This window comes from Vombatus ursinus, unplaced genomic scaffold (genome assembly GCF_900497805.2).
Source record: "Vombatus ursinus unplaced genomic scaffold, bare-nosed wombat genome assembly UNPS02014770.1, whole genome shotgun sequence".
NCBI classification, from domain to species: Eukaryota; Metazoa; Chordata; class Mammalia; order Diprotodontia; family Vombatidae; genus Vombatus; species Vombatus ursinus.
Window position 1 is genome coordinate 12,263,403 of NW_020954548.1, and position 20,021 is coordinate 12,283,423.

Consider the following 20,021-nt stretch of genomic DNA (forward strand, 5'->3'; position numbering starts at 1 on the left):
TACAATCTAATGGAGAGACAACATGTGAACAAACACAGATACAAAGCAAGTTATATACAGAATAAATAGGAAATAATTAACAGAGGGAAGGTATGGGGATTAAGAGGGGTTGAGGAAGCTTCTGGTAGAGGGTGAGATTTTAGCTGGGACTTAAAGAAAGTTAAATAGGTTAGTAGTCAGAGCAGAAGAGGGAGAGCGTTCCAGGCATGGGGCACAACCAGAGAAAATGCCCAGAGCCAAGAGATGGAGTGTCTTGTTCTGGAACAGCTAGGAGGCTGTTACATGACTGGCCTACAATCTTTCTGGTCATATACAATGTAGATGACATTTTGATGCCACATCCCCCTTATATTCATGGTATTTTCCTCCATTGTTAATTGGCTCAATTGCAATTTTGATTCTTCAGAGACTATGGAATTCCATGATTCATGCAGCCAAATAGCATCTCTCTCTCTCTCTCTCACACACCCATACACACACACACACACACACACACAAATTTTTATCTTGTTGAAATAGGTACTCACTCTAATAATGCGGGCTACAACCCATAAATGCCTTCTAATCTTGTTTAACTCTTTGTTCATATCCTTCCACAAATCTTCCAGTGGGGTCAAACATGATCAAGGCTTTCTTCTAGCTCTTAAGACATGTGGATATCAATAGATCCTGTTAGTTGTCTATCACTTATGCCTTGATCTTGCTACATGACTAAACTACATTTTCATGCAGTCATAGATCTCTCAAATGACTTCTTTTACACTGCTTCTCTTGCACAATTCTTTGTTAGTAATGTACTGAGACCCCCTTGTGCCCACCACGTAGAGTTTCATTTCCCTTGTGCAAACCTCAATTTTAATTTTTCAGAGACTGTGGTGTTGCATTACTTGTAGCTATACAACATCACCTGAAAACTACTGCTATTAAAACAACAGGTCATTGTCTCGAGGATAAGCATAATATAAATAAAAGCCCTGTTTAATTTGTGAAAGATAATCAACCAATTCTCTTCTCCCTTTTCAATTCTTGACCCAGTCCATGTTCATGCACTGTTTGTCTGAGAAATCTGATACATACCAACAAACCAATTCTAGGGATTGGTTTAGTCAGCCAATTGTTTATCACAATCTGGAAAATAGGCATTTTTAATGTAGTTAGGTGTCTTCAATCAGTAAATCAATAAATACTTACTAAATGCCTATTACATTCAAGACACTGTGCAAAGTGATAAGGATATAAAAAGAGGCAAAAGATAGTCCCTAACCTCCAGGAGCTTACAATCTAATGAGAAAAACAACATGCAAACAAATATGTATAAAGCAAGCTAAATTCAGGATAAAGAGGAAATGATTAACAAAGGGAAAGCACTGGAATTCAGAGGGGTTGAAGAAGATTTCCTCAGGTGAGATTTTAGTTGAGATTTAAAGGAAGACTTAAGGATAACCATTATGTGATTTCTGATACAATGACCTAGACCTGAACTGTCACTATAATAAAACTCTTTATTTTCATAAACAAATTGGCATGGCTGAGTTCATGAGGATGCTACCCATAGAAGAACTTTTCATTCCCTTCTTGGACTATGGCTGTCTTAAAGGCTCTGTGTGGGGCTAAATCATTTTCAGTTACATTTGACAAATCCAGTGGTACCTGTTAGGAAACTTAATTACCAGTTGTTACAGTGATGTCTGCTGGTTCTAAAACTATTTCTATAGGTTTTGATTTGTATATCATATGCTCAAGCCTATCTATCAATCTTCTTTCCTTTTTTGAAAAGGAGGAATTGTTCATTTTTCTCTCTATCTTCACGTAATGGGCCCTGTGCTCCTCGAGGGAAGAGACTGTCTTTATTTTTACTTGTATTTAGATTCCTAGCACTTAGCATAGTGCCTGGCATACAGGAAGTGCTCAAGGTATCTTATAATAGCTAACAATAATGTCTAACATTTATGTAAGGTTTAAATTTTTGCTAAACGTTTAACGAATATTATCTCATTTGATCCTCATAACCATCCCAGAAGGTAGGCACAATTATTATCCTCCTTTTATGGATAAGGAAACTGAGGCAGAGAGAAGTTAAGTAACTTGCCTAAGGTCACATGCTAGTGGCTATCCGAGGCCAGATTTGAACTCATCTTTCTGACTTCAGATCCAGCACTCTATCTACCGTGCAACCAGGTTGCCCATACTGTGTTTCAACGACTATAAAAAGCTGAAAGAAGGAGAATATTCTGAAGACAATGAAGTTCTACTTTGGGATCTAATTGTGTGAGAATTCTTTGCAGCCGAGTGTTTTACAGAAGTCTTTTGTCATGCAGTAGTAAATATAATACTTAATTCTCATAGTGTAATCAAGTTCCATTGCTAAAGAACTCAAGTCATAAGTCCAAATAAAAAAGGAAGAACAATGTAATGCATTTACTCAAGTATGTGTACATATAAATGTGCATTAGAACTGAGCAGGCAGTTAATTAATTTTCCTGTAAAGCATGAAAATAGGAACGTACATATTTACATGTACAGTATCTATGTATATAAACAAACATAAACTACATCATTTATAGAATGAAGGGACAGGTACCAAAATCTTGAGGAATTATGAACAATTAAAATTGAAATATACCTTAAAGATGGAGGATTACTCCTAGTTGGGATGTGAATAAGATAGGATCTCACCCAATCTCAAATGTAATGCTTTTCCAGGAAGACAGGCAAAATTGTGAATTGTGCACTTCATAATGGAATTCAGAGCTAAAGAGACTTTAGAGAATAGCTAGTCCAACTTACTTTTACACAGGAATAAACTGAGGCAAAAGAAAATTAATTGTCTTGTCTAAAGTCACACAGAAAGTTACAAGTCTTGTTTCTTGTAATATTTCACTTCCTGAACATAGAAAGCTGAACCAGATGACATCCAAATCTGTAATCTATGGTTCTATAAAGAACAATTTTAACAAAATGGCCCATAATGATACCAAAATTGATAAAATTTGCCCAACACTAGCAATAAGTTTTAAAAAATTAAAGTACATTTAAAAAGCTACATATATAGTATTAAAAACTGGTTCCTTTGAAAAAGTATGAAAAATTAGAGTTCAAGTCTGTTATTCATGTTGAGTATAGGATAAAATATAAAAGTGATGAACAAAGATAACAAAAAAACTACTCATTTGCAGAAATAGATATAGATTGATACATATATGGAAAAAGATTAGAGAAGGAAACATTACAGATCTTTAGTGCATTCCTGCTGCCTTTTACTGGGGGCTATATGATTCAAGACTGGAGAGTTGCACCATGATAACTTTAAAGAACTAATTTTTTGACCATCACTCAATTAAAGTTAGTACAACAACTGTGCATAAAACATACATGAAATAATTAGTGAAGATGGTTCTTAATTTAAAGGATGTTAAACAGCTTGTAGACATCTGGTAACAAGCTGAAATGGGTCATTCAAAATTTATCTAACTAAATTAAGAAGGAAAAAATGTTTCTCCTCCTGGGTCGGCATGTCACAAGATAACTAAACCGACTTAGTAGGCTTGCCTGGGAATCCTTAGCTGTCAGTGGTGAATATGCAAAGGGCCAGCAAATTAAATCAACCTGCCAAACTGTCAATTTCAAGCCTCATGACTGCATGAAAATAGCATCACTAGAAGAAATCAAGCATTGCCTTCTTTTGGGCTTCCTGGCACCTATTCAAATACTCATGCAGTTGTGGCTAATTTTGCATGCAAATTTCAGTCAATAAGCTCAGAACAAGACCTCCCAAGATATTTCAAAGGATCTGACAGTATTTTTTCTGAATACCAAATCGACAGTAGTTGAAATTCAATCTCCATTTGCTAGTGCTTTACATATGCACACTGTCCCCTCCAAAGAGCTAAGTTAATGAGAGCCGTACCTGCTTTCACTCACATCCTCCCAGTCGTCCTTATAGTTCTCAAACACATTGCTCATAACCTTGATGGACTGATTGAGAAAAGCCTGGGGACGTCCCGTGGCACCTTTTTTCTTGGCTGCTTTAAATTTAACCTTGGTGGTAGTTGTCTTACATTGTCTACATTGTTCAGTGCTCACCACTTTTAGAGTGGGCTTCTTGGGCACAGCTTTGCCCTGGTACCGGTGAACTGACTCCTCTTGTAGCTGGGCTAGAGACTGTGCTGGTAGCTGCATTTTGACTGGAAGCAGTTCTGGTGGCTGGACTAGAGACCGAGTTGGTAGTTGGGCTGGAAACTGTGCAGGCAGCTGAGCCGGAAACTGAGTTGGTAGCTGAGCTGGTATCTGTGCTGGCAGCTGAGCTGGTAGCTGTGTTGGTAGTTGAGCTGGTAGCTGTGTTAGAGGCTGTTTGGGTAGCCATAGTGGTGCCTGAATTGCCTGTTGTGGTGGTACTGACTGCATTTCCTTCATATGTGGAATATCTTGCATCTGCTGCATTTCTTGTATCCGTTGCATTCCCTGCATCTCCTGAATTCTATGAACTTTCTGAATTTGATTTGTGTCCTCCATTTCTTGTACCTGATTCCTTAGTTTTTCATTATCTTTGCTCATCTCAATTGCCACCATTTTTTCCTTCATAAAATTGACTTCGGTCACTTGTTCCTTCAGGGACTTGACTTCTACTACTTGTTTTCGTAGGGCTTTGATTTCCATCTCCAGCTCCCTGATCTTGAATTCAAGAATAGTTCTGTCTTTTTCCACATCTTCCTTCTCTTTCCATAGATGGATTAGCTCTTTTGCTTTTGCTTTTGCATCATCTTGCTGCTGTTTACAGGAAGATTTCATTACATCATTTTCTTTAGTTAACTTTTTATTTGCTTCTTTCAATTTCCTTGACTTTTTCTCAAAAGCCTTCAATCGTTTTTCCAAAACAATAACCTAAAACAAAAGTGCATATGGTTTAATTTTTTTCCTTGTTAAGTGCAGAATTGTGAGACCATTGTAACTTAAAATGTTTAGTCTGTGAAAATAAAGTTACCTTTACCACACAGTCAAAATCAATCTGGATTGCTTAATGAACAAATAATTGTAAGGGAACATAGATGAATACATTCTAACATAAAAAAAGCTACATCTGTTGAGTAAAGAGTAAGTAAATAGTAAAAGAAGGTAATAACATTCTAGATAAAGTGAAACAGAAGTCTAAGTAAGTTTATAGATACTGCTAATATATTCTGAGACTGATACTACTTTGGCTATACATACAATTCATTGTGAACAATATTTTTACAATGGAAAAATTATCTACACAAGCAAAATAATTTGAAAGCATAGATATAAATCACAAAAAATAAAACAAAGCTTACATGAATTTGAACATTTAAGTCATGGGCTGCAAAGCTGACAAAATGATTGGATTCAAAACTTAATACATCTTAAAAATCAAGATGATTTCAATGATGTTTAATAATTTTCTAAAAGGTACTCAAATATCTTTACTTCTTTCTAATACTGCACAACATGTCTTGGACATAATTTTCTTTTTAAATATTTTCTAGCTGGGAAGACACATTTGATAGTTCCTTTTCACTCTGCTCTGACAAAGGATTGAGAGTAGAGGGAAACTTCCAAGACCATCAAATCCATCTCCTTCATTTTACAGAGGAGAAAAGTAAAAGCAAGGAGAAATAAAGTGGCTTTCCCAGGATGACACAGCTAACATGTGTTTAAGGATCTGAACCCAAGTTTTTCTGGCACAAAGTTCAATGTCCTAACCACGGTGTACAATGCCTCTCATTTTGGCTTAGTTTAGGTACTGTAGAATGCTACTTTTTGTCTGGAATTCAGAAAGTTTAGTCTAATAGCTAAAACAGAGAGGATAGATTTGAGATTAATTAGGTAACTAGGGTTTCCTCCCCAAAGTCATCTGTCTAAATTGTTGGTATTGGTTGTCTAAAATGTCTCAGTTTTGCCAGATAATTAAATCAACTCCTGATTATTGCAAGCTGGGTAAAACCATATTTGAAGAAGCCAATGCAAATATTTTGTAATTAAAGGCAAATGATTTTAGATTTATCTTGCCATCACAGATGAGAAAGGCTGAATGTATTTTGGTTCAATTTAGTGATGCTTTGCTGAGGTCTGAAGAGGTTGAACCCTTCACTTCTTAGGTTACCACAGAATAAGAAATGAACATTTTTTCATGGCTGGATATAATTTTTACCATTATTCTTATCAGTAGTAGATGATTAAGTATAAAATAGAATAATAAAGGCCAGTTCAACATAATGTAAACTAATCTCTCAAAGAAGAGTAAGGACTAAACTTGTGATTTCATTGATACAAGAAACTCTCTATCATCGCAAGTCAATACCTTCTCTTTATCTTTTAGACAGCTGTTTACATCACTAAGAATTAAGTAACTTGTTCAGGTTCACACAGCCAATACACATCTTCCTGGATTTAAGGCCAACTCTCTATTGACTATATCGTGATTGCCTCTCTCCAAGAAAGTATAATGAATTTATCAAAGTATTTTAGAGGATTCTAAATATACTCAGATGCATTAAATCAAGTATTTTAGAGGCCACTAAGTTTACTCTTAGTATATATGTGAAAAAGAACGTGTGCAAAAAAATACATATCTACTTCCAGAATTCCCATTACTAAGTGCTTAAAAAAAAAGACTGGCTTCTAATTTGTTTTTAAAATAATGTCCCTCAAAAGAAAATTGGTCACTTACTAATAGGCTGAAATCAGAGAAGTCAGTAATACTGGTAACAATAGTAATTCCAAAATTACATTAGTGATGAGGAATATGATATAATTTCTAATAAGCAAATTTCTATAATATTACTTCTTTTATTATTTTTTGTATTACATTCAATCAATCATGTTGTATCCTTTGAATTGCTGACAGGGAATTGGGAAAAAAGGCCATGTGGTATAGAGAAAAACCTCTCTGAAGTGTAGGTCTGACCATGTCATACCTTCCCACCTCCCAACACACACACACACTCCCTCCCTCTCTCTCTCTCTCTCTCTCTCTTTCTTTTCCTCTCTCTCAATAAACTCCTGTGCCTGGCTCTCAATTATCTCCAAGATCAAATACAAAATGGCCTGTAAAGCCTTCTGCTAACTAGTTCTTTCCTACCTTTACAGTTTTTTATTTGATTGCCTTCCATATACTCTAGGATATAGTGACCCTGGCCTTCTTGCTATTCCTTACACATTACACTCTGTCTTCTAACTTTATGGCTTTTTAGTGGCTGTCCCCATCCCTGGAATGCTCTCCCTTTCACCTCCTGGATTTCCTCAAGAGTCAGCTCAAATCCTACTTTCTGCAAGAATCTCCTCTTTAACTCCCCACTCTATCCACTAACTGCCTTCCTTCTGAGATTACTCTCATTTACACTGTATATAACATGTTTGTACATAACTGTTTGAATGTGTCCCCCATTAGAATGTGGGATCCTTGAGTAAAGTGACCCTGTTTTTCACATTCCTTGTATTCCCCAGTGGTTGACACAGTCCCTAGCACAGAGGAGGTGTTTAATAAATGCTTGTGGATAATGCTGATGATATAAGAGGCCTTGTCTTTCAGTCAGGAAGACATAATGGATGTGTAACACTGGGCAAGTCACTTTATTCCTCTGTGCCAGACTTTCCTTATATGTACAATGTAAAAAATTGGATGCTATGCATCTGTGGTCCCTTTCAGTTCTAAATCTATGATCCTAAGTCTGACATTTTCTAAGCATGAACCTAAGCAAGTCAAATTAAATTTAAAGATACAAAAAAGGGGGCAGAGTAGATAGAGAGCTGACCTAGGTTCAAATCCCACCCTTCTCACATATTCCCCATGTGACATCGGACAAGATCCTTTCCTTCTTTGTAACCCAGACAACTGTTGAAGAGGGAGATTCTGAGGTCCAATAACTTTTTATAAAAATGTTTTGATAACTTTTTCAATATAACTGATTTTTTTAATAACCTACATTTTATTTTATACATTTTAAAAATTATTTTGAGAAGTCATCCATAGATTTTCCCAGATTGACAGACGTCCATCATACAGAAAAGGTTAAGAACCCCTGGTCCAAGACAAGACGCTGAGAAGGTGACAGACTGCATGGTAGGTATTTTCTTACTGGGAATCTCATACACCAATGAAATCACAATTCCAAACCACAAAACGAGTATTTTGTTTAATTACATTGGAATTTTTTTTTAATTTGTAAAGGACTGATTGACATTTTACACACCAGTTAAAAGTCGAGGGTGGGTATATTAAAAATTTTTTAACTTTCTTCATAAAACTTAAATAAGTTGACAATAAGTTATAGATAGCCAAAACTACACAGGGATATAAAGTTAATAATTGTATTACTTTAATTTTCTTATAAAAAGGTGAGGATGGAAAAGAGAACAAAACTGAAAGAGTATCCCTCAAGAATCTATATAGTGGTTTATACCCTTTGACTCAGCAATACCACTTCCATTTCATTAACTAATTCAAGATAATAAATAAGGAAACACATATCCTATCGACTGAATGTCTCAAACATGAATATAGATGTTAAAATTATTTAACAATGTAAGTTTATTTAAAAGGGTTACTAAAATCAAATTAGTGTTGTCATTCTGTATTTTCTTTATCAATTAATATTCATATTACATGCATTACCATATAGGGATCTGAGAAAACTTTTGATGTTATAAAGGGGTCCTCAAACTTGAGAAGGTTGGGAACTAGTAGTGAAGATAGCAAGGAACATTTCATAGGTTCTAATATAATGTTGTGCACACTGAAGTTCCCAGTATATGCTATCAACAGACTGGCTTCAAAATACAATGAAAAGTAAAGGAGATATCAATTTTTTTAGAAAAGAAGGATGAAGGAGGAACTGAAAGAATTATCACCTGGCTTCTGGGGTAAAGCATCTGAAATATCAAAGAGAAATTCCAAATGGATAGCAAACAAAATATGTATTTTCTTTAAATACTTCATGTTCAATTTTTCCTTAACTAAAAATTTTAAATAAATTAGTATCATGGAAAGACGTAGAAAATTTTATTTAAAATAAATCACTTGATAAAGCATAATTCAAAATGTTACTCTACTGATTAAAAAATACAATAATTAACATATTTCAGTTCTCCCACATAAAAACTATACTTCAGTCTTGACAAATTCTGCTCTTTTCTTTCTGAACCAATCAGGATTTCTTCTATAAGGCATTAATGGCTATGTCAAAGTAGATAGTGCTACTGTAAAATAGGGGAAACTATCTAAAAGAAAGTTATGATCATTCCATTAATCTCATTTACCACTATAGTAGTGATAAGTTAACATGCTAATATGAAACATGGCCAAACTAAAAAAAAAAATCTTATTAGTTATTTAGCACTTAAAATTGATTTTTGTATTTCTAACACTTAAGGTATTTATGGTAAAATAAAAAATAAATTCACCTGGAATTATACCCTAAGGCTGCAGTGTGGTACCATATATCCATAGAGATACATATCATACTGAACCTAGCAAACGAATTCATGTTTTTTAAACATAAATGATAAGGCACTATAAACTATGTGACATCCTAGATGTTAGTGATGAAATAATTTCAATTACACATTCTACCTTAAGATAAATGAACGTGAGCATTTCTTGTTCTCTGTTATTATTTTACCATAATGTTTGTCATTCAGTAATAACGAGATGACAGCCTTCATTACCTAACCATATGGCAAGTGTTGTAAGTATATGTGATCATATCTGCTGTAAATTATTACAAGTTAGTACAAAAATATTGGAAAATAGATGTAACCATACTAATATCTTAGATTATATGTTCTTGTATTATTATATGTTCTCCTGGTGTGAAAGATTTCTAAGAAGCAAAGTTAACCCAGTTTGGTCAAATGACAATCTGCTTAAAGAATAAGTGTGTTTAAAGAATGCATTTTCTTATTTCAAAACAAAACATATGGCAAAATACAACTGAGCCCCTTTAAGTGAACATCTGTTAACATAACATACTTGTGTATCAAAATATGATTTAAAACATAAATATGAATCATAATATTTACTTGTTAAATGATAAGGCTCATAACAATATCTGCCTATTAATGTTAGGCCTACTACATAGTCAGTAGGATGCTCACTATAAATTAAAAGTAAATGATGAATTTATGAGTAGATTTTAACTATAAAATTCAAAGTAATTTACTTTGTGCAAATATTTTATATTTAAAAATCAAAAAAGCATATTATGAAATTATAATGTGAAATCTAAAATCTCTGCATAACTTTTCTTTGGCTTAGAAGTTAGATGTTTCCACGTTTAATATTGCACAGCATAAAGAAACCTAACTTTACCAGTTTAAATATCTAAGCTATACCCGAGGTGATGTGCTACAGTGGATCAAGTGTTAGCTTCAACACTGGGAAGACAAGAGGTAAAGTCCTTTCTTAGACACATACAAGCTGTGGGCACCCTGAGTCAGTCACTTGACCTCTTGGTGCTTTGGGCAACTCTCTAAGACTTTTAAGTTGCAAGGAAGGTGCTGGCCTATACTGGTAGAGGGAGTTTCAGTTCCTATCCCAGTGAAATTCCAGGTTCAGTCCCTATCCTTGTTCCTAAACTATAAATAGTAAGAAAATGCTATATTTTAATTTTTATATCTATTGATTTCATTTCTTTCACTCTAAAATATTTTAATCTAGCCACACATAAGCACAAATGTCTCCATATTTATTCCATACTCACTGATTTTTGACCCAGTTTTGGCAAGTCAAGCCAGTGAACTGAAATTAAGTACTACCAAAAAAGTTTAAATTAATGAGCTCTAGTTTAAAATAATATAATCCTTTATGTTAACATTTAAATTTAACTTGCTTAGCTTTATAGTAAAGATTAATATACCTTCTGCAATGTCTCATCTGACTTTTGTTTCTGCTTCTTCTCTGATGCATCATTCTTGAATTCCTGATCTTCACAAAGTTTATAGAGTAATTCTGGCAGAGAATAAATAACATATGCCACATATTATGCTACAATATCACTCTGTCATTTTCAGTATATAAGTTCTAAAGTTTCTCAATTATGAATAACGTAGTCTATTTTCTTGTCAAGTCTTCAGCCAGTAGTTGCACAGTGACCTCTTCCACAGCTTTGTGTTATATAATGGATCTTTGCAGAATCACAGTGTGGTTTTTTTCCTGCAGTACAAGCTTTTCAAAGGCACAATAGATCTGCAGGTTAAAGATGTTATACTTTTATTCTCATTTTCATTCTTTTATAGACTATTCCCCCTTTGCTTTAAAAGCAGAATTCATTTCCATTTTATCTATATAGTCACTACTAGTTTTGTTCTTTGGGTCTTATTCCCTGCCAGGAGGATGAAAGTGATTGCTCAACAAAGCAAATAGAGAATTAGGATGGACTGAAACTTTAAACCACTTTTGTTAAGTGAAAGATCATGTACTCTACAGGATAAATCACAGAAGTCATTTTCCTGTAAAGCTGTGAATTCATAACAATTAGAAACTCAAATGGCAAAGTGAACTAAGGTCTACAAAACATGCCGAAAAGCAGCTAACCTTTTCCTGACAAATACAAAATTTACTATTAACAAAATCATTGGCAAAGTTAAAAAAAACCCTGAAAATCTTTGTTTTAAGTACTAAAATTAAAGGGGACCAGAATCGATTAAACTGTTATATTTGCATATTAGGTAAATCACTGTTGTCAAAAAATTTTTCATATTCAATAATTTTAGGGAATAGTAAATCTTTTAAAAATAAAGGGAAAAGATGAAATTGAATTATACTATAGGAATAGGCATTAATGTTTCCTTGAGAATATTTATTTAAAGATATAATTTTAAAACACATTTAGATATTTTAGGTCAATGAAAACTCTGATTTATCAACAAAGGAGAATGAGAAAATAGTTTTATTCACCGTAGAGTAACAATCATCTTGGTTTAAACAGTGATTAATAAGTTTGTTAGAATGAATTAGGCATCTCTTTTGTCTTTGGAACATGTCATACTCAATTAAAACTCCTGTGTTTGTGAAATAAATGGAACATTATTCTACAAATAACAAAAGCTAAAAAAGGTAGAACCCTTCATCTAGGGAATATGTACCTTTACCTTGATAGTAATCTCTTAGCTCCCTTGTTTTTATTTTTGTTTTGTTTGTAATTATAGTCCCCTAACAGTGGTACTGAATATATTTACAACATTTTAAAAGCAATACACAAATATGATATGCAAATAATATTCATCTTTATGCATATTTAGCTATCTAGAAGCCTACTGTATTTCTGGGTACAGTATTTACCACTTATTTGTCTTAAAATCAAGATGTTTCTGGGTTCAAAGTGAGTAAGCCAGAGAACAAAACAATAGTCAAATATATTAAAAAAGATGCTACAGAACCACTAACAAATAAAGCCACAAATAAAACTACATATTTTTAAAAATCAACTAAATGAAAGCTTGTTAAAATAAACTGCTTATAAAAGTAAATGAATTAAATAAATGCTACATCACAATCATCTGGAGTCAAATCTATGGAACAAAATTAGCCCCCTTTCCTAATTTCTACAAATCAAATCAACAAGTATTTATTTGTGTCTACTGTACTCAAGATACTGCACTAGGTTCTGCTGTTAGTTAACTGTTGTCCTTTGTGCCCAAAGAGAACCAAAATAACATCTCTGTGTCAGGGTCAAGGCACAATAAGTATGACTGTGGCTGATCAGACCAATACGAGCTTGGAAGGCTCTATAATAGATTAGGCACAAATGGTCCATATGAACATTTGGAGTAGTGATATCTCTAAATCTGAAAAGCTTCCGTTTCTTTTGAGCTACTGCAATTCTGCTTTGCTCAATGAGCACAGTGCCTTCTTTGATGTGGGCACACCATGCTGGGCAGTCCTGTGCCAGTGTCTCTCATGTCTCACAGTCAACTCCAAAGTTCTTCAGAGAGACCTTGAAAGTTTTCAGCAATGTTTTCAGATGCCTTCGATGAGGATGAAAATTGATCAAGTTCAGCTGCCACACCGATGGAAAATTATTTAACTTAAAAAGGCTACAAGCCAAAAATAAAGTGGAGGGTGAGTTGATGCACTGCTTTTTGTTCACAGATGATTGTTCATTCAGTGCAGCCTCTGAGGCTGAGAGGCAACCGAATATGAATCAATTCTCTGCTGCTTGTGCTAATTTTGGCCTGACGATTACACCAAGAAAACAGAGGTTCTCCACCAGCCAGCACCACACCATCCATATGGAGAACCATGAGTTACAGCAAATGGAGAAATTCTGAATGCTGTAGATTAAGTTCATTTACCTTAGCAGTATACTTTCTAGGGATGTAGACATAGATTATGAGGTTGATGCATGCATTGCCAGAGCTAGCTCAGTGATTGAGAGGCTCCAAAAGAAAGTGTGAGAGAGAAGAGATATGAGGGTGCCTACTAAACTGAAGGTCTACAGAGCTTTTGTGCTGACCTCATTGTTGCATGCCTGGACAGTATACCAGTGCCACACCAGGAAACTGAATCACTTACTTTTGAATTGCCTTAGAAAGATTCTTAAGATCACCTGGCAGGACAACGTACTGGACACTGAGGTCCTTTCTCAAGCTGAACTGCCAAGCATTCAAACTCTACTGCAGAGTGTAACTCCAATGGGCTAGCCACATTGTTCAAATGTCAAATATGTTTGCCTGAAAAATGATTTTATGGAGAACTCACATGAGGCAAGCAGGTCAGGAGAAGCAATACAGGGCTAGTTTTGTTAGGCTTTAATTGTAAAGAATCTGTGGGAATTATCATAATTCCACAATGACTTCTAGAATCAGAAGTAGAATAGTAACAATGAAAATTTTAACTTTGGAATTATTACATTAAAATGTAATATTTCTAGGCTAAGGGTGGTAAAACTGTAAACCGAAAACTGGCAACAACGACCTCAAGGAAAGCAAAGAAATAAAGTGCTCCTTAACAAAGGAAAGGTTTCACCTTTGCCAACATAGAGGATGACAGGTAAGAGAATGAATGAAAGTGAATGGCATTTTCTTTGGGGGTCCTTCATTCCTATTATTGAGGGACAATCTAATTCTTTTTTTTAAACTTTTATTTAATTCTTTAGAATTTTATTTTTCCCCAGTTATATGTAAAAACAATTTTTAACATTTGTTTTTAAAACTTTGAGTTCCAAATTCTCTCCCTTCCTCACTCCCCACCATCCCACCCCTGTTGAAAAGGCAAGCAATTTGATATAGGTAATACATGTAAAGTCATGCAAAACATTTCCATAATATCATGTTTTGAAAGAAAACATAGACCAAAAAAAACCATCCAGAAAAATAAAGTAAAAACTGTATGCTTCAATCTATATTCAGACACCATTAGTTCTTCCTCTAGTGATGGATAGCATTTTTCATCATAAGTCCTTTAGAACTGTCTTGGATCACTGTATTGCTAAGAATACCTAAGTCATTCACAGCTGATCATCTTACGATATTGCTGTTACTATGTACACAGAACATTTTACTTTGCATCAGCTCATGTACGTCTTTCCAGGTTTTTCTGAGAGCATGGCAGGTCTAATCCTTAAGGTCTTGATCCATATTATTCTGAACTTAAAGGATACTTGTTGACTCCTGATTTAAGAGCTATTCAATGGCGGACTCAGGGTAACCTAGGACGGAACCTGCACCAGAATTATCAACTTGCTCTAAAGAAAACTGTGACATACAAATCTCAGCTTCCACTGTTTTTATTTTCTTCAGCATTTAAGCAATAATGTTCACTTTACGGATTATTATCCTATCTTCTCCTTTCTTTCAGACCAAAAGAAGGTTTAAATAATTCCAAATTGTCTCTAAACCTTTACTATTATTTATCCCATTTTCTTTCTTCCCAATGCAACTTTTTCTCCACAACAAGGCTTCTTTGCTCTATCACTTCAGTGAAATTGCTCCTAATAGCATTAAAGATGTCCTTATAATCAGAACAAGTAATTCTTATCTTTCCTACCTTTGTCCTCCCTTCCTCTGACGCTTAACACCACTGATTTTCAGACTTTCTCTTAATATGACTTTCATGACACTGCCCTCTCCTGAATTTCCTTTCCTTTTTCTAAAGCTAACTTTCCTCTTCCCCATCCCCTAACTGGGAAAAGGCTATCACCATGTAAGTAAAGTTTGGATTAGATAGCTCTAAATTTATCACTTAACCCTTACTTACGGCAATATTTTTGTTTCTTGTCTCACTTACAGACAGGTTCACAAAATCTTACTGCATTTCACTATCCATAAGCCCTTAATATCATATATAGACCTGGATAAGGCATTGTGAACTCCGTTTTCAGATAAATCATATAAAAATTAACATATACATTCCAGAAGCAATCCTTGATGGGTTCCACTATTCCTATTTCTCCATGCATCGACATGTTGATAGTATCTCACTATTTACATTTTCTCTATCTCTGAGCCAAGTCTCAATATTAAAAAACTACCATGAATCCACAGTGATTCAATTTTTAAAAACTGTTTTGTTGTAGAATCTTGCCATGAGAATTTGTAAGTCTAAATGAATTACATTCTTTGGTTTTCCTTCATCTGTGTTTTTGTCTACCTCCTCAAAGTCCTCTGGTAGATTAGACAAACATGATATTTCAATTTAATTAAATAACCATCCATGAACTTCATTCTATTAAGGACAATTATTGGTAATATGGAGCAAAAAAAGAGTGCAAGACACAGTTCTTATCCACAAAGAAATTATAATCTATGGGCAGATACAAACCATTTAAACAGGAATTGGTAGATATGATAATACGTAGTACTATTTAGTAGAAACAAAAAGTGCAATAGGAATTACAGAAAAAAAAATGATTTGAGCTATGATCATCAAGGAAAAATTGAAGAAAAAGGTGGAACTTCAGAAGGGCCTTGTAGGAAAAAGAAAATATAGTTGAATAAAAAGGGAACTGAAGAAGAGAGATAGAAAGACAGCACATACAAAGGGACAGGATATGGGTAGAAGAGTAAGGAAAACAGATGCATTGAAGAAGAAAAGGTTCATGAAAGGGAAGAGTAGATAATAAAGGTGCATGTGTGTATGTGTGTGTGTGTGTGTGTGTTTGTGTGTTCATTTAATATAATTAATTTACCTTCTCTTTCTTGTTCCAGATATGCATTCACTTCTTGCATTTTAGCTACTTCGACAGATCTAAAAACTTTAAGTTGATCCAACTCTTCTTCAAGATTCACACTATTTAAAAATTCAAAATAATGTATTACTTTTTAACATATTGAAACATAAAAGTAAATGTTAGTCAAATCAGTCAATAAATATTTAGTAAGTATCTACTATTTGCCAGGCACTGTGCTAGGCACTGGGGATACAAAAAAAAAAAATACAAAAGATAGTCTCTGCTCTGAAGGAGCTCACAATCTTAAGGTGGAGACACCATGCAAACAACTGTGTACAAACAATCTATATACAGAATAAATTGGAAACAATCAACAGAGTCAAGGCACTAGTTAAGAGAGATTTGGAAAGGTTTCTTGCACAAGTCAAGATTTAAAGCTGGGACTTGAAGAAAGTCAGGATGAGAAGATGATAAGGGAGAAAATTTCAGGCATGGAGGGGACAGTCACTGAAAATGCTCAGAATGGGAAGATGTGGAGAGCCAGACTATATCATGCGAGGAATAGCAAGGAAGCCAGTGTTACTGGACTGAAGAGTATGTGGGAAGGAGTAAAGTATAAGAAGACTGGAAAGATACGGGAAGGGGTTAGGTTGTAAAGGGCTTTGAATGCCAAGCAGAGTTTTACAGTTTACTAGCCTTTTAGGATTGTAGAAGTTCAAGAAAAAATAAAAGTGCTAAGTAGTTTTATTTTACATCATCTAAATAAGTAGGCCAAAGCTTTCAGAAGACCACACAATAACTCAAGGTGATATATTTTGGGAAATAGATTTATCAACATGGGACTATTAACATTGGCAGAACTAGTTTCCATACACAAAACATAAATTGAAAGTTTTAAGTTTTGTACCATTGGGTGTTTATATATGATTGTATGTTTGTTTTAGAAGAGAAATGGCTAAATAAATGCCCACTTAAAGCTAAATTTTTAATTTGTCAAGTTACTTTTAAATATGTACATTCCAAACTACCAAAGTACAATATAAGCTGAAAACAAGAATTAAAGGAAGAAACAGAAAGAAGAAATATAAGGGTTGTCTTGGAAAATTTCCGTACAAATCATTTGGGCTGAATATTACTTGGTGGAATAAATCTTCAAGATAAGACAATGTGAAGTGAAGGCTTTTGTTAAATCTCATATAAAATGTTAGATTTTTACTCTAAGTTTTTGATCTGGAGAATGACATAGTCAGATATATGCTCTAGCAAGATCTGGAGGGCAGACAGATTAGAGAAAGAAAAGATTAAGGACAAAAAATTAATTAAGAGGCTACTATTACAGTCAAGAGATGATGAGGACCTTACCTATAGTGGTGGCCATGTGCATGAAGAGAAGAAGAAGGATATATATTTTATTGAACTGAAAAATCTCTAGTGTCTACTGAGGCAAATTCTTATTCTTCAAAATTTATTTTAAAAATCCACAATTTTAAAAAATCCACAATAGAAAATCTAGCACTTTGGGCAGGCATCTTTTGAACAGAAGTGTTCTTTTAGGGAGGGAAAAATGTTTTAATATTATCAATAATAATTAAAGAAGCTTTTATGTGCATATGTTTAAATCATATCTAACATTTCCTCTTCTGTGAAAATAAGGACACAATAATTGAAAATAATCTGGAACTACCCTCTTTTTTTTAAAGGACCATTAAGTATAGGTATGCTAAAACAGCAGTCTTAGGGATCATGGAAAATATTACAGTTCAATGGTTCTCAAAGACTGGTTTTTGAGGCATCCAGATGGTTCTAAGATGGCTCTTTAAACTCATTAATACAACATATTTAAACCTATAATTTTATTTCTTACAAAAATTGAAAATGTGTTTGTCATAACCAATCAAGAAGTATTTTAAGTGTCTTTTTTTTGCCAGGCGCTATGCTGGTGGCTAGAATAAAAAAGATACATTATCTTGTTACTTCAACAAAAGGAGTCTTGCCTGTCCTTTTCATTCTGAAGGCTGATGTTAGGAAGATATGGGTAACAGAGAAAGTTGGGAAGGTACAGCTAGTAAGAGGAAAAGGAAGATATTATTTCCTGGGTTTTTCACCCTGTCAAAGATCAAAGAAGGTAGTGAATCCTAATCTTGCTCATCTCCCTGTGAGTAGGCAGACATGCAACAAACTGCCCAGGAAAGATAATCAGTTATCCTTTAAAATGATTAAAAAAGATATTTTTCCAAAAACTTTTTGGCAATGTACTGCACTGTACTGAATATGTTCACATTTTTTAAAAGTTGTTTAAGCTTGAGTGGTCAATCTACCAAAGCAGATTCAAGATTGATATAAATGTGACTTAATTAGAAAACAGTTCATATTTGACCTGGGCTAACAAAAGAAAAATAATATTACCTAAAGTACTGATTTAATGTCATACCAATAAAACTACCAAAGCAATAATTTATAAAACTAGACAAAATAACAAAATTCACATGAAGAAAGAACAAAAGAGATAGAATCTGAAAAAAAACAGAATGAAGGCGGAATAGTCCTTCCAGACCTCAAATTACACAATTAAATGGCTGTCATCAAAACCACTTGGTATTGGTTTAAAAAAAGTAGATCAGTAGAATAATCTAAGGAAGAATCATTAACAAATGAATTCAATGATCTAGTAATCAATACATCAAAGAATATAAATTATTTCAGGAATTATTGCCTATTTTGCTGGAATTGCTTTAAAGATGGAAAGCACTTTGACAAAAATTTAATTTAGATCAACATCTTGTTTTTTAAATTAAATTTTTTTCAATTAACAAAAACTGATTTTCTCTCCCATCTACTAACCATACACCTGAGAGGGAAAAAACATTTTTGTTAGGAATATGTATACACAAGAAACAAATTCTTGCATTTGCCTTTTTTTCCTATAACCTGAGTAAATAACCTCTCTCTCATGAGGTAGGTAATATCCTTCATCATCAATTGTCTGGAATTATAATTGGTCATTGCATTAATTGGGGTTCTCAAGTTCTTCAAAGTTGTTTTAGACCAAATTCTTATACCAATTGATATGCAGTTTGAATATTAAAAGTTATACCATAAAAGAAAAGCAGAGCTTTAGCTAAAGGCAGAATTCTCCAACAAGCAAGTGATAGAGGAAATTACAAAATAAAAAATACATAATTCTCATTACATTTTAAAAAAATTTACAAGAACAAAATTAGTGAAACTACTTATACAGTATAAAATAAAAAGTGGCTCACCAGTAATTTTTTTGTATCGAATATCTCTGGTTCTCCCTGACTTAAGTCTCCCCCAACTCCAACCCATCCTCTACAAAGCTGCTAACATGATTTTCCTTAATTATAGCTCTGGCCATGCCATTTCCCAACTCAAAAAACACTAGCGGTTCCCTACTGTGTCTAAAGTAAACCATAAACTCTTCTGCTTACCCTGCCCCTCCTTCATAATATGGCTCCAAACTTTCTTTTTAGTCAATATTCCCTTTCCTGTATTCTAAGATCCATCCAAACTGGCTTTCTTTCTTCTTAAAACACTACATTCCAAATCTTATCTCTGAACCTTTCCATTGGCCTACAACTAGTGTTGGAATGTACTCTTTCCTCACCTCTGCCTTACAAAATCCATCACTATCTTTGGGACTCAGTTCAAGCACCATCATTCTACATGAAGCCTTTTGTTCCTTAACCCTCTCCCCTCTCCTCCACTGCTACTACCACATACTTCACTACAAACTATGCCATGTTTATTCATATGTGTGTGTGTGTGTCCGTGTCTGTATACACACACACACACACACACACACATATAATATATATATATATGTGTGTGTGTATGTGTGTGTGTGTGTTTATCTATATCTCCTCATTAGGAGATTTC

At 34.1% G+C, this 20,021-nt stretch overlaps 1 protein-coding gene across 1 annotated transcript in view; it reads right to left on the reverse strand.

Moving 5' to 3' along the window:
• CNTLN (centlein) overlaps nucleotides 1–20,021 on the reverse strand; it is a 476,456-nt gene that overhangs the window by 154,133 nt on the left and 302,302 nt on the right. Inside the window, exons 17-19 of the mRNA XM_027863054.1 lie at nucleotides 16,143–16,243; nucleotides 10,872–10,963; nucleotides 3,908–4,881 (exon numbers count right to left, since the gene is read on the reverse strand). Coding sequence (XP_027718855.1) covers nucleotides 3,908–4,881; nucleotides 10,872–10,963; nucleotides 16,143–16,243 — 1,167 coding nt within the window. The remainder of the gene's footprint in view (nucleotides 1–3,907; nucleotides 4,882–10,871; nucleotides 10,964–16,142; nucleotides 16,244–20,021) is intronic.